We start from the raw sequence: 15,733 nt of genomic DNA, 5'->3' as shown, positions 1-15,733 counted from the left end.
GAGGGCCGGGCCCAGCTCGAGGCCGGACGCCGCCGGCCGGGCCGCCCGCCCCGCCGCGCGCCCCGCTCCGACGCCGCCGCCGCCGGGCTCGGCCGCTCCGTCCCCGCCCGCCCCGAGCAGGCCGGGCCCGACGGCCGCACGAGCCCGGGCGGGGGAGGAAGGCCGGGCGGGCGGGCGGCGCCCGAGGCGAGGCCGGGGCCGGCCTGCGTGGGGCCGCGCGGCGGCGGTGGCGGCGGCGACTCCGGGCCGGGCCGGACCGCGCAGGGCCATGGCCGAAGCGGTGAGGGCGGCCCGCGCGCGCACGGACACGCGGACTCGGGGCCCCGGGGACGGCCTGCGCGTCCCGGGCTCGGCGGCCCGGCCCGGGGTCTCGGTAAGGGACGGGAACGCGGCGGCGTGGCGGGGGTGGGGGGCAGGGCTCGCGCGCCCCTGAACGGGGCGGGGGGGCTGCGGGACGGAGCGGGGCCGCGGCGCCGGCCGCCGTCCGGGCGAGGCTGCGGGGACGCGCCGGGCCGGGCACGCACGCGGGCCGCCGGTGGGCGCCGGGGCGGCGCGCTGCGCTCCCTGCGGAGCCGGCGCTGCGTCCGTCGGGGTTGCCGCCGCGCGTTTTCCGCAGAGCTCGGCCCCGCGGCGCTGACGCGGCTCTCCCCATTTCGCGGAGCGGAGACACTGAGGCTCGGACGCGCGGCGGCGACCTGCCCTGCCTGCCCCAAGGTCACGTAGCGAGTCATCGTGGCTCGGTGCCCGCGTCCCCAGAAATGCCTGCCTCCCGGGCCGCGGGCCTGGACGGGAGGGGGGCGGCCCCGGCGGCGGCCTCCCCTGGGTTCCGGGCCTGGGCCCGGCGCTGGGTGGACGCGGCCCGTCGGGGTGGGGGAGGGGTGGCGGCCGGGTCGGGGGCCCGGCGGCGCCCAGCGGAGCGTCTCCGTCGCGGGCGGGCGGGCGGTCGGGGCGGAGGGGGGGTTGGGGGGAGGCGGTGTTGTGCCCCTCGGGCTCGGCATCTCGTCCTCCAGCCTCTGCGTATGGAGGGCCCGGGACGAACTTTGGGTGTCTAGACGGATGGGGTCTGGGGCGCGCGCTCCTGAGGGTTTGGGGGCTGATGTGACTCTTCCGGCGGCCAGTCACCGCGGTCTGCCCGGAAACCTCCCCGCAGACCACCTCTTGGAGGCGCGGCAGCGGCTCTGGGGGGATCGCTGCATGGGAGTCTGGGTGCCTCCGAGCCTCAGCTTCCCGTTGTGCACAGGAAGGGGTCCGGATATACGGCTTTCTAAGGAGCCTCTCGGTTCTTAAATAATGGTAATAAAACTCTTTGTAAAATAACCTAAAATGAGGATTTAAAAATGTCTACCTCCAGGCTTAGTTCTGCAGGGCCCCATATAATTCTGGGTGCATCACAACGGCACAGCTTTCTTTATAAATCAGACATGTAAGGTTATGTGTTTTTCTGCTAACATGGCATGAATCCTAAAGACCCCATTCACTCCGGAGACATGGGGTAGGGAGGGACAGTTAAATCCTATACAGTACAGTTCAGAAGAATTCTGTCTCCCCTACAGTTGGAGAATACAGCCTATTAATCTTAGAGGTAATATGTACATCCCTCTCTTGGGCCACTTCTCTCTGCTTAAGGTAATATAAAGCCATTATGCAAAGATAGCAAGGGGCCTTTATTTGGGGGCAGGGGAGGGGACATGCTCCTGTGACCCCCTCATCCCTCCATAGTCTTCCAAATCCGGAAATGGAGAGAGACAGTCGAATAATAGAAAGCAAAGAAATGGTGTTTTCCTTTGAGCTCTGATTAGACTAGTTGGTAACCATGTCTTGCTCTGCTGGATTTATTTACTGTACTGGGCTTGTTTTCATTGTTTTGGTTAAACCCCTGAATTACTCAGGGAGACTAACTTGGCCCCCAGGGGATTTTCCCTTCTTCCTACTACTTGTAGGCAAATGCCCTAATCCCCTCAGAGGATGGGGCCATAATGTGCCTATTGTGTTGCCTTACGCTAGTCACTTTCCCTGTGTCTGAGGTTCCCGTCCCAGAGGGCCGTCCAGTCTTGCCCTCACCTGGGAAGAGTGAAGAGTTGAGAGGTGGCTTAGTTGTTGACGAGCCCTCAGCTTTAGGGGTCTGTGAACCCCTTGAAAGTGTTTGCAGAATTTTGTGTATGTGCCCATGTGCATTTTTTGAGGGGGAGAATCCGCAGCTTTCATTAGGTTTTCAAAGGGATCCCTGACCCCAGCTTTAAATGGCAATGTCTTTTCCAGAAGGGCCATCCACCTCCCCCACCATAGAGCCCCCCAGAGATCTTTTTTTTTTTTAAATATATTTTATTGATTTTCTACAGATAGGAAGGGAGAGAGATAGAGAGCCAGAAACATCGATGAGAGAGAAACACCGATCAGCTGCCTCCTGCACATCCCCCACTGGGGATGTGCCTGCAACCCAGGTACATGCCCTTGACCGGAACCGAACCTGGGACCCATGAGTCCGCAGGCCGACTCTCCATCCACTGAGCCAAACCGGTTTCGGCCCCCCCCCCCCCCCCCAGAGATCTTTGTTTAACCTCCAAGCTTGTGAATTGCAGAGGTAAAAAAGGATTCAGAGCACTAACCAGCCGCCTCTGTTGATGGATAAGATTTGGAGGTGACCTACAATGTGAACTGAGACCCGGGCCCAGGAGCCAGATCATTTTTGTGACCTTGGGCAATTACTTAGGCTCTTCTGCCTCAGGGTCTTCATGTACAAAGAATGGGTAACAATTCTAGTAGTCCCTGTTTCATAGGGTTTCCTGAAGATTAAATGAGATAACCCTTTAAAATGTTTAACACAATTCATGAACATAAATGTGGAGTAATCGTTAGGCATCTCCCTACAAATAGCTGTCATGTCTGTCTGGTTCGCTGTAGAGCTGTTGTATCATACTACCTCCGAATTCTCTTGCCAGAATAAAGTCTTACGCCTTTCATCCTTGGCTTACAAATGTAATAGTGTCTTAGTTAATTGACTCACAAGTGAATGAATGAACAGAGAAAAGAAAGATGGTAATAGAAGTATAAATAGGTTTAGATGACCTTTGATACAAGACTGAAAGAACTTTATTTACCTTAATAATTTTTTTCATAACTCAACAGTTTATACTATTCATTCATTCACCAGCCATTTATTAAGCACATACTATATCTCAGACTGGACACAAGGGATATGTTAATTTTCAAACAAAGAAAATGGGGATTCCAGTTACTTTAAAGATCCCTAGTATTTGGTGCATAGTAATTGGCATTTGGTAGATTCATTGAAGGAAGCTGATGAGGAAATGAGCAAACGTTGTTATAGGAGAGATTCTGTTCAGTTTCAGTAAAGCTATTGGTTGTCTGGATAGGTAAATGGGGAACTCATCGTGCAGATGTTGGCTTCACATCCCTGATGACAAAAGAATTCTCTCAACATGGATGTGTCAAGGTGGGGAACAAGGAGAGTATGACTAATTGAAATCCCAAAAGGAATCAGTCTTTATTTGGGTTCTCATCCCCTCCAATCTTTTTTTTTTTTTTTAATTTTTATTTATTTATTTATTTTTTCAAAATATATTTCTTTATTGATTTCAGAGAGGAAGGGAGAAGGAGAGAGAGATAGAAGCATCAATGATGAGAGAGAATCATTGATCGGCTGCCTCCTGCACACCCCCTACTGGGGATGGAGCCTGCAACCCAGGCATATGCCCTTGGCCAGAATCGAACCTGGGACCCCTCAGTCCGAAGGCTGACGCTCTATCCACTTAGCCAAGCCAGCTAGGGCATCCCCTCCAATCTTGACATGCATAACAAAACTGGCAGACTTTAGCTCTGCTTCCAGCCCTGGCAGGCCTCTTCCTCATTTCCCACCTCACAAACCATAGGGAGGAACCCAGACCATGAAGTAGACCATCTGCCCAAGGGACCTCCCTAGGAGTGTTGAAATGCCATGCCTCTGCCAGTCTCCTTGCTTAGAGCAGAAGTCAGCTTGGAATGTCCAGAAGGCCATTCAGCCTCCAGTAGGGGTTGTGTCCATATAACATGTCAAAGCCAACCCACACCATAAAACTCTAAAGAATTTTATTGGTAAGTCAACAGTTCAGCTTTTATCAAATGGTCAGTAAAACTTAAGGTCATTGTGTGTCTTCACTATTGGACAAAGTGGGAAAAAGAATATGGGCACCATTGACAATTCGAGTAGAAGCAGGGGGCCAGATGACTTACCTGTGAGATAGGTCAGTTGACAGCACTGGCCCCACCTGAGATCACCTCCCACCTTGCTGGGAGTCGGCATAGGAACCATGCCTGGCATTGACAAAATTCTGCTCTGTCGTTTTCCAGGTTTTTATTTTATTAAAGAATGCTCAACTCAGTGAGGTAGCAGGATGTGTCGCATTTGATGGGTGAGGACACGGAGAACAGAGGGGTAAAATGACTGGGCCAGAATGACATTGGCAGAAATAGGTGTGGACAGGCCTGAGAGCCACATGTTCTAATTCAAGACCAGTACCCTTTCTCCTCTCCAACACTACAACTCCTAAGATGGTACCCATGAAAAGTATATTGTGAAAAAGGAACTGGCTCTACGAAGAGAAGAAGGTGGCATAACCATCTTCTACTTGTTGTTAATGGTTTTTTAATTGATGTCTGAATGAGTGCTAGGTTTTCAGGAAGATTCATATCCACAGAACACATTGCTATCAGTGCCCTATTAATGTGTGTATCTTTGGCATTGATTTTGCTAGCTGTAGACTGGCCTTTACTCCTGCCCTTTCCTTGAACAGGTCCAACAGCTGGACATGGAGACCCAGCGCTCATCGCCTCTGTCATTCCCCAATGTCCTGCCAGAAGAAACGCCACGGCAGGCCCCTGCTGGACTCCCCCGAGAAGCCCTGTTCCAGTCCCGTGTTCTTCCCCCCAAAGAAATGCCTTCTTTGTCTCCCTCTGTTCCCCGGCAAGGCTCCTTACCCCTCACCCCCAAGCAAGAGACCTCCAGCCGCATGCCGCACATCCTCCAGAAGGGACCCTCACTCCTGTACCCTGCAGCCTCTGAGCAAGAGACACAGCTCCAGGGTCCCCTGACTTCCCAGGAAGAGACCCGGTACCCACCCCCATGTGCTGCTGAACAAGAAATCTCACTTCTCTCTCACTCCGCCCACCACCAGGAAGCCTCACTCCACTCCCCTGAAGTTCCTGAGAAAGACCCCCTTCCCCTCTCCCCCACAATTCCCGAGGCTGACATGGACCCCTTGCTCCAGAGCCCAGTTTCCCAAAAGGAAACCCCCTTCCACATCTCTTCTGCAGCCCAGAAGGACACGCCACTCCCAACGGCGGAGATCACTCGCTTGGCCGTGTGGGCTGCTGTCCAAGCTGTGGAGAGGAAACTAGAGGCCCAGGCCATGCGGCTACTGACGCTGGAGGGACGGACCGGGACAAATGAGAAAAAGATAGCTGACTGTGAGAAGACGGCTGTGGAGTTTGCAAACCACTTGGAGAGCAAATGGGTTGTGCTGGGGACCCTGCTGCAGGAGTACGGGCTGCTGCAGAGGCGGCTGGAGAACATGGAGAACCTGCTGAAAAACAGGAATTTTTGGATCCTGCGGCTGCCCCCAGGCAACAATGGAGAAGTTCCCAAGGTAACCCTGTCCCAACTGGGGCTCCCAAGGAGTGATCTGAATTAGAATATGTTTTAGGAATGTAGTTAAATGTAAAAGAAGGGGAAAGTGATGGTTGAGAAGAAAAGAAAATAATGATACCTGGTTGGTTGTCAGCATCGCTTTATTAAGAACAGGACACACCACCCTTAAATTATTTCTCCTGTTGATAAAAGCATAGGTTAATAGATCAGAGGAAGGTCCTAGTGATCAGGAAGTGTTGATTTAGAAGGGCGTTCAGTCCATGATGTCTGAGAGGATGAGAGTACAGAGCAAAGGCCCAGGTTTAGAGATGTAGTCAGTCCTCATGAGTGTGAATTAGCCATTCACCACTAGGGAGGGAGAACTCGGGAAATAGTATGGGGCTTGGTTGGGCTTAATGTTTTTGTTTTTTCTCTCAATCCTCATGTGAGGTTATGTTTTCGCTGAATTTTAGAGAGAGGAGCATCGATTGGTTGCCTCCCATACTTGCCCCCACCCGGGAATCAAATCTGCAACCTAGGCATGTGTCCAGACCAGGAATCGCACCTCTGCCCCCTGGTGCACTAACTAGCTGAGCCACACACAGCTAGGCTGAACTCAACATTTTTATCAGTTGACTTATAAATCATGTTAATGCCAGTAATAATATGATTTCAAGAAGGAGCCTAAAAACACGAGAACATTAGGTTTTGGTTTTAAAAAAAATTTTTTTATTGATTTCGGAGAGGAAGGTGGAAGAGAGAGAGAGAGAGAGAGAGAGAGAGAAACATCAATGATGAGAGAATCATTGATGGGCTGCCTCCTGCACGCCCCCTACTGGGGATTGAGCCTGCAACACAGGCATATTGCCCTTGACCAGAATTGAACCTGAGGGCCCTTCAGTCCGCTTGCCAGCGCTCCATCCACTGAGCCAAACCAGCTAGGGCAAACATTAGGTTTTAATATTTTCCAGAAGATTCTGTAAGAATATGAATGTGGACCAGATTTCTTTCTAGTTTTTTGTGCTGCTGCCGCTTTTCCCAGCCTTTAGGAAAGAACTTGGACTATATTCTTGAGGCCAGCACTTGTCCAATTTTATTGTGTATGTGAATCACCTGGGTTGCTTATTAAAAGCAGAATCTGATTAGTGGGCTTACAGTGGGGCCCGAGAGCCTGCATTTCTAGCAAGTTCCCTAGCTGTTGCTGCTGGTCTGCACACCAGGCTTTACAGCAGTGAGGGCTATCCTGTTGAGAGGAAAAGAACCAGACAGGATCAGGTCCTTACTCTGTGGTGTCAGAACAGTGGCCCAAGCCTGGTTAGACCTCTTGGTCACATCCCAGGCCATGCTTTTGTCCTAAGAAGAGGTGCTTGAACCAGGCCAGGGGGTTGGGGCCATTTGCTTCCTTGGGATTTGGCAGCCGAGGATCTGTGACAACCCTCCAGTGGGTCCCAGCTGAGCTTGTCCTGTGGTTTCAGGTCCCTGTCACGTTTGATGATGTCGCCGTCCATTTCTCGGAGCAGGAGTGGGGGAACCTGTCCGAGTGGCAGAAGGAGCTATACAAGAACGTGATGAGGGGCAACTACGAGTCTCTGGTTTCCATGGGTAAGGAGAGGGCTTCACTCGCCAGGGCTGCCTTGACACAAGCTTGAGGTTCATTTGGAACCGTTGGGAGTTCTGAACTCCAGTACTACCAGTAGTTGAGAACAAGGGAAACTGAATGTTAGAGAACACAAGAGATTAGAAAAACCGGTGCTCATATACTTAAGTATATCAGTACATCCCAGATCAGGACAGCTCATGAAGTGGTCCTGGAAAAGCCACTGGGGCAAGAGGAGAAGGCAGACTCGGATCTCAGGGGTCTCTCACCTTGTATTGTTTTCCCCATGGGCCCTATATGTATATTTTAAAATTAGTTTGTCCAGCAAACTGTTATTAAGCAAATGTAAGGTGCTTTACAAGAATCATATTACTTAATCCTCCTCATCCTCAATAAGGGAGTTAGGAACAGAGGTGAGCACTCCTGTTTTACTGTTCAGGTGACCGAACACTGTCATCTGTTGAGGGCTTATGTCCCCTAGGTTCCCATCCCCCTATGTAGAGAGGGGCTGTGACCCAGGGCGGTCCTAGGTCCCCACCAGGAAGTCAGTTTCACTGAGCTCTCTCTCACCCCAAAGTCTAGGGATTATTGTTGTCTTCATTCAGTAAGAATATCATTAAATAAGAATATTTAAAGATGAAAATCTAGGACAACTATAGTTTTATGTGTATCCTTTTCTCTGATATGGAGAACTTTTTGGGCACACAAAAAAGTTTAAAAATATTAAACACACTGTTGTATAGAAATGTTGATTCTTGCTAGAGTTGGTAATATCATACACATCTCTTCATAGGATAACTTTCCTCTTTTTAATTTGTTTTTTCTTTTCATTTTAACGTACATACATAATTGTGAAAAATCAGCAATTTAGATTTATATAATAAAGAGCATCCCCCACCCTCGCACCAGTACTACTTCCTAGAGGTAACCACCTCAAACCCACTGGCCTGCGTGGTTTCCCATATTTTTTTAAAATATGTTTTATTGATTTTTTTACAGAGAGGAAGGGAGAGGAAGAGGGATAGAAAGCTAGAAACATCGATGAGAGAGAAACATCGATCAGCTGCCTCCTGCACACTCCCTACTGGGTATGTACCCACAACCAAAGTACTTGCCCTTGACCGGAATCGAACCTGGGACCCTTGAGTCCGCAGGCCGACGCTCTATCCACTGAGCCAAACTGGTCAGGGCAGTTTCCCATATTTTTTGTGCACATGCAGACATAACACACGATGCTTGCACTCATGCACATGCAGTTTGTGGTTTGCACCAATGGGATCCTTCACTCATTTCATCTAACGGCAGGTCACAGACAGCTTTTCATGTCAACACACATAGGCTTGCTTGGGAAGATGAACACTGGGCATTTAATGGGCAACCACTGGATTTTGTCTTCTCCCTGTTAGAGTGTTGCCATAAAACATCTCTGTGTGTCTGTGCACTTAGAAGTATTTCACTGGCACAGATTCCTAGAAGTGGGTTTTGGAGGAAAGAGGATGCACATTTACAATAATATCATGGTCACTGCTATAGTGCCCCCAGAGGCCCTGTATGTTTATGCAGTGGTGTGTGAGAATGCCTTTCCTCCACACCCTGGACCAGCTGATGTTCTTCTATTTTAAATATTTGTCTTTTCTGATGGGTGAAAAATGACACCTCATTATCTTAATCTGTATTTCTTTGATGATTAGTGAACTTGTTTATCATTTCATGTGTTTACTGGCCATTTGCATTCTTCTATGAATTACCTATTATCTGCTTTTTTATTTTTTACTAATTGTAGAGACTTTTTATATATAATTATGGATATTAGCCATTTGCTTTACATATGGCAAATGTGTGTGTGTAATGATATTTTCTCCATGTTTCTTCATCTTTTAACTTTATTTCCAAATAACTTTAAGCTTTTTTAATATAAGGAAATTTATCAGTGTTTTATGTTATGGCTTCTAGAGTTTATCAGGATAGTTTTGTACTTTATAAAAACTTAAATATCTTGTGCCTTTGTCATGAAAAACCTGAATAACAGGTGTGACAATGACAAAAGAGCCAGTTTTCGTTGGTGGCAGGTAGAGCCCTACTGCCGGACCCCGCATGGGAGGACATAGTACATGGCTAACACACGCATCCGTGTGCACGTGTACACACACAGTGGGCCCCAAGAAAAGGGCTGGAAACTTGGCTCATTTCTTTTCCAACATTGTTAGCTGCAAATTAGGGGAGCTGCCATGGAATCACATTCACACAGGTGACACATTGGCAGCATCCAGTGCAACCTCACCCCATATTATACCTTCTTCCCTTCCTTCTTCCCAGACTATGCAATTTCTAAACCAGACCTCATGTCACAGATGGAGCGTGGGGAGAGGCCAACCATGCAGGAGCAAGAAGACTCAGAGGAGGGCGAACCGCCTGCAGACCCCAGTGCTGGTGAGTGGCTGCCAGGCAGCCCAGAGATCTGCCTTCTAGATCTTTCAGAGTTATAATCCAGTGTAAACCCTGGTCAGATATGTTAGCCAACTGCTGCAGGAAGGAGGTCCACCTGCAGGTGCTGGGGTCTCCTTGATCACCAGGCTGATAAGTAGGTCTGCTGTTGGGTTCCTTGTCTCAGGGAATTTTGTCATAACTGAGTGTCACCTCAGTCTACAGGAAACAAAACAAGAACTGAAAGAAAGATGGGCACTTGTCAGGGTGCTCATACATGCTAGAGCTCCCTGGAGAAGGGCCACATCCGGATCCTGTAGCTGGTCAGTGGACTAGGGACAGACGTGGCTTTACCTGAAACATCCTCCAAAGTGCAGGGCAGTGTCTATACAGGGCATTAGATGGAGGCAGCAGAGAGGACTGGCCATGTGGCTCAAGTGTCTGGCTGCCTTTGTTTAAATCCCAGTGTGTCTGCTGACCAGCAGTATGAGTTTAGTTACGCGGCCTTTTTGGAGGCCTCATTTCTTCATCTACTAAATAGGATTGGTACTAATATGTAGGGCCTGTGTGGTGCCTGGCATATAGGATGGCCCAGTAAACACCAGCCGTTGTCACTCTGTGGGGCGTCGTCCTTTCCACACTGGGCATTTGGTAGCTTGCGCACTTACTCTGTGGTGCTCTCATGGAGTGTAGTTCACTTTGGGAGCTTCTAGTTTGGAATTACCTTTGGACTTGCATGACTTACCTTGAAGGTCTTCAGTGGAAGCAGGTCCTTGTCCTTCGTGGCCAGCCATCATTGGTGATCGTGGAAAGTAATCTCATTGGGGCCGACAGTCAGGTTTTATTTGGAGGAAATGTCATTGATTCTAGGACCTATAAACTGGCCCAAAGATGACACATGAAGGGTTGTCATCCCCATGGACTAAGAGCAAAGGTCACTTACGGTAATGACAGACCCTGTGGAAAAATAAGTGCTGGCATGTTTCAGAGAAAACAGTGTCATACTCTCTCAAGATTTGCCTGGAGATTTGAATCAAAGGGAGTGGCTTTTCCTGAATTAATCCGGCAGACAACAAAGATGAATTTAAAAGTAGATGAGAATGGGGGGTTGGGGCAAAGTGTGGCATGTGACAGAGTGATCTTTTGCTTGGAGGAAAGTAAGTATATATATGAAATGTTTGGTTACATCCAAAAACAAGGGCTGTATGGAAATAAAGAGATTCAGAGTAGAAGAAATAAGGAAAAAGAGTTGTGAGGCCAAGAATGAGAGTATGGGAGAGGTGATTTGGATGTTCCAGTGTGGTCTTGTGGTCAAGGTGCTGCTCTTCTAGCATCTAGTTGCAGCGGCTGGAATGAGAGTATCGCTCCCCTTCCTCTGTCCACTTGTCATACCCTTTTCACAGGTGGGCCTCCTACAGACTGGGGCCAGAATTGAAAAGCAAAGAACCCCACCTACTGTGCTCTGGGCAGTTTGTTCTGGCACATGCACATCCATGGCTGGAGCTTCTGTGGGAAGTTGCAGCCTCAGAGAGGCTGCCTTGTATGGCTGGAATGTGCCATTTGTCCCACTAACCATCTCTAGCCACTTGGAGCCTGACCGGGAGGGAGAAGGGGAGAGCATGGGAACTGTGCTCCAGGGTTGGCCTTGATCTCACACCTCTGTGTGAAACCAGAGGCCCTGGCCTCTGGATAGCAGAGTTGTTCTGAGAATCTGCAGTTACCAGAGCCCCAGACACGCCCATAACCTGTCTGTCCATGTGTCTTCTCCCTTACAAAGGGGGCTGCAAAGCCAGCCCTGAGCTAGACCCAGCGGTATACCAAGGAGGAAAAGTCTAGAAAATTGAGAATGTTCATAGTTCCATAGTTGTTTGCTTAAGGTGGGGATTGCTAAAGCCTATTGGAAATTTTGATGGGAAAATTAATGATGAAGAATTGGAAAATGTCAATACAACATGAAGTCAGTGATGTAAACAAAAGGGAAAAAATAATGGATGCAACCATACCAAAATCACATTTCTCGGTAGTTTGCAGAATTTTCTGAAGTGAACATGTATTCTTATTCATTAAGAAATTTTAAAAAAATGTGTGAATAATGACGGGTTTAACGAATTGAACATGTGTTTACCCCATCTCCCCCCAAATCCTACTAAAACCAGAGTGAAGGAACTTTCAAACAAATGGACAAGGAGACAACAGCAACTAGATTTTGGAAGCCTGAAAGCAAGTGACTAGATGATGACCGATTTAGAAAGCCGCATCCAAAATTGATACTGGGGAAAGCTGAGCAAAAACGTGATTTTCACTCCACCCAACCACATTCAGGACTCAGGAATTAGTACCAGAGATTTCAGGTATCTTTGGAGATGGGGTAAAGGTCAGGTTAAACTAGGATTTGTGAAGCAGCTTTTATTTATTTTTTATGTTTTATATTTTATTGATTTCAGAGAGGAGGGGAGAAGGAGAGAGACATAGAAACATCAATGATGAGAGAGAATCATTGATCAGCTGCCTCCTGCGCATGTGCCCTGACTGGGAATCGAACCATGACCTCCTGGTTCATAGGTCACGCTCACTGGCTGGGCAATGTGGAACAGCTTTTAAAAAGGCCTTTAAGGCACTACCGTCTTCATTGCTTCCCCCCAATTCTGTTCTCTGCCTCTCCCAGCCCTGGTAGAGGACCAAAACATTTTCTGGAGAGGATGAACAAGAGGGTCTCTGAACATGAGCACCAGGCACAATTTCCCATGCTGAAAATAAGGGAATAAGTAAGAGTTGATAACCAGATGTTGAGATCACCATCCTTCTTCCCTAACTTCTCTCCCAAAATAACGCTGGCATCCAGGATTAAACCCTCAGGGTGGGACATTGGAAGAGTTTTATAGGGAGACTTTTGGGACCATCCAAGAAATTTCCCATTGAAATGACCCAAAGAAATCATCTTACTGGGAGGTGCATAGTCAGCAAACGCTACCTGAATGCACCAAATTTTCAGTTCCCTTCTGAGTGTTCCACTTTAATATAAATGGACAGCCAAGAACCACAAGACATTCGAGAAAAGCCTCTAATATACAGAGACCAAAGGGGAAAAAGCCAGAAAAAATAAATTTTGAGACAACAGAGACCATGCAGAGAGGGAGAAAAAGAGTGTTTAAATACATACAGACTTATATAATCCTAAGAGAGTTAAAGTGAATGCATCTATGACACAAAAGTACAGTGCTTATTTTTAAAAAAAGGATAGGAAGGAGCTATTCAAAATTAAAAATTTAATAATAGCCCTAGTTGGTTTGGCTCAGTGGATAGAGCACCAGCCTGCAGAGTGAAGGGTCCAGGGTTCGATTCTGGTCAAGGGCATGTACCTCAGTTGCAGGCTCGAGGCCACATGCAGGAGGCAACCAATCAATGTGTCTCTCACATCAGTGTTTTTCTCTCTCCCCCTCCCTTCCACTCTCTCTAAAAATTAATGGAAAAATAGCCTTGGGTAAGGATCAATAACAAGTGTGTGTGTGTGTATAAATATATATCCTATATAATAAAGAGGTAATATGCAAATTAACTTTCATGCCCTCACAAGATGGCTGCCTACAACCAGGCCAGCAGGGGGGTTAGTGAGGAACGACCAAAGGACTGAACAAGCAGGCTGCGTGGGGTGACCAGGCCAGCAGGAGGGTTAGTGAGGGATGACCAAATGACTGAACAGCAGGCCGTGAGGGGTGAACAGGCCAGCAGGGGGGCAGGTAGGGGTGACCAGGCCAGCAGGAGGGGCAGTTAGGGGTGACCAGGCTGGTAGGGGAGGCCGTTGGAGGTGATTAGGTGGGCAGGGGTGGCAGTGAGGGGCAACTTGGCCAGCGGGGGGCAGTTGGGGGCGACCAGACCAGCACAGGGGTGCAGTTAGGGGCGACCAGGCAGGCAGGCAGGTGAGCAATTAGTAGCCAGTAGTCCAGGATTGTGAGAGGGATGTCTGACTGCCAATTTAGGCCCTGGGATTGGGTCTAAACTGGCAGTCGAACATCCCCCAAGAGGTACCGGATTGGAGAGGGTGCAGGCTGGGCTGAGGGGACCCCCCCACTCCCGTGCACAAATTTCGTGCACTGGGTGTGTGTGTGTGTGTGTGTGTGTGTGTGATACGAGTTAAAAGCTCATAACAGTGTTAGTCTATAACATTGACTGCACATCTCAGAAAATAAAGCAAAAGGGCAAAAAAAGAAAATAGGGAACGAATAAGAAAATGGAAGGATGAAAGTCCAATTTCCAGACATTGGGAATTCCAGAAAAAAAGAATAGCAGAACCAAAAAGAAGGGAATTAGCAACAAAAGAATTCAACAAAAATTTCCAGCTACAACTGAAACTGTCAACGCTAATTGAAAAATAAAAATAATAAAAAAATAAATTTTGCACAAAGAAAGAAAAATTCCCAACTTCGAAAGACATGGTTTTCCAAATTGAAAAAGTCCCCACCAACTGTCCAGAACAATGGATGGAAATAAACCCACACCTTAGATGCTGCAGCAAGAAATTTCAAAGACACTGAGGATAAAGGAGACCCTGCAAGTTTGTGGAGAGAAAAAACGGGTTCACACAAAGGAACAAGATAGAATGGCTCTGGACTTTTAAACGGTATTGGAAGCTACAAGACAGGAAAGCAATGCCTTCAAATTCCTTTAAATTTTAAAATTGGAAAATATCATCCAACTGTTCTAGAATGTGATATCTAGACTGTTAATTCATTATGAGAGTGAAATTGAGACATTTTGAGGTGTTCACAGTCTCCTACGCCTCCATTCTCAAAATGGGGAAGTAAACCCAGAAAGGCTTAGGAGCTCCAACATAAGAGAGATGAAGGGACCCCTGGGTGCTGTGGAAACCCTAAAAGACAGCTGTGCACCTGGAAGCAACCAGGCCAGACTGAGCACATTAGGAGGTTTCAGAAGTTTTTTTTCAAGTAGCTGACATTGAGAAATACCCAATTTGCATTGTTTGAGAAGAGAGTTACAGAGCAGGTTTGGGGGAGAGTTCATGGTAATAGTAAGCCAAGGAAAAAAATTATTAGCTCCAAGGAAAAGCAAAGAGGGCATTGAACAGTGCTTATAGTAGACTGTATTGATCCAGTCAGAATTATAAGCTAAACTGGAAGGATCAGGGACTTGGAAGAATATGGCTGGATGAGGAAGAGATGGTCCTCACTACAGCTCTTGGAAATCAATAGATTACACTTAAAATTGAAAATTCTAAAATTCTCAATAAAATTCTAGCAAATCAGATCCAGCATTACATTAGAACAGTGGTTCTCAACCTTCCTAATGCCATGACCCTTTAATACAGTTCCTCATGTTGTGGTGACCCCTAACCATAAAATTATTTTCATTGCTACTTCATAACTATAATTTTGCTACTGTTATGAATCATCATATAAATATCTGATATGCAGGATGTATTTTCATTGTTACAAATTGAACATAATTAAAGCATAGTGATCAATCACAAAAACAATATGTAATTATATATGTGTTTTCCGATGGTCTTAGGCGACCCCTGTGAAAGGGTTGTTCGACCCCCAAAGGGGTCACGACCCACAGGTTGAGAACCGCTCCATTAGAAAGATCATACACCATGACCAAGTGGGATTTATTCCAGGGATGCAAGGCTAATACAATATCAGCAAATCAATAAACATGATACATCACATAAATAAATTGAGAGACAAAAATCACATAATCATATCAAATGATGCAGAAAAGGCATTTGACAAAATCCAACACTCTTTCCTGATAAAATTGAAAATTCAAGGAGTAGCAACCTAAGTATGTTACTTAGAGTTATAAAAGTATGTGACAAACATCAGCTAGAAGAATTGAAAGTGATTGTCTCTGGGGAGCTGGTAATAAGGAGTTGGGGTGGAGGAAAGCCTATTTATTTATTTTTTTAATCCTTATCTGAGAATACGTTTTTTATTTATTTTAGAGAGAAAGTGAGTGGGGAGAGAGAGAAAGAGACATCGATCGGATGCCTCCCGTAGGCACCCTGACTTACCCCGAAATCTGGGTATATGCCCTGACTGGGAATCAAACCCATGGCCTTTTTGTGTATG

General features: G+C 47.5%; 1 protein-coding gene across 1 annotated transcript in view; it reads left to right on the top strand.

The window, feature by feature from the left end:
• Nucleotides 1-268: 268 nt before the first annotated feature.
• ZNF777 (zinc finger protein 777) overlaps nucleotides 269-15,733 on the top strand; it is a gene marked incomplete at its 5' end in the record, with an annotated part of 30,293 nt that continues 14,828 nt past the window's right edge. The window contains 4 exons of the mRNA XM_081102514.1: nucleotides 269-373; nucleotides 4,791-5,642; nucleotides 7,099-7,225; nucleotides 9,537-9,650. Coding sequence (XP_080958640.1) covers nucleotides 269-373; nucleotides 4,791-5,642; nucleotides 7,099-7,225; nucleotides 9,537-9,650 — 1,198 coding nt within the window. The remainder of the gene's footprint in view (nucleotides 374-4,790; nucleotides 5,643-7,098; nucleotides 7,226-9,536; nucleotides 9,651-15,733) is intronic.

Source organism: Myotis nattereri, assembly GCF_964212035.1.
Source record: "Myotis nattereri genome assembly, chromosome: 11".
Taxonomy (NCBI): domain Eukaryota; kingdom Metazoa; phylum Chordata; class Mammalia; order Chiroptera; family Vespertilionidae; genus Myotis; species Myotis nattereri.
This window is presented reverse-complemented; position numbering and strand designations above follow the sequence as displayed.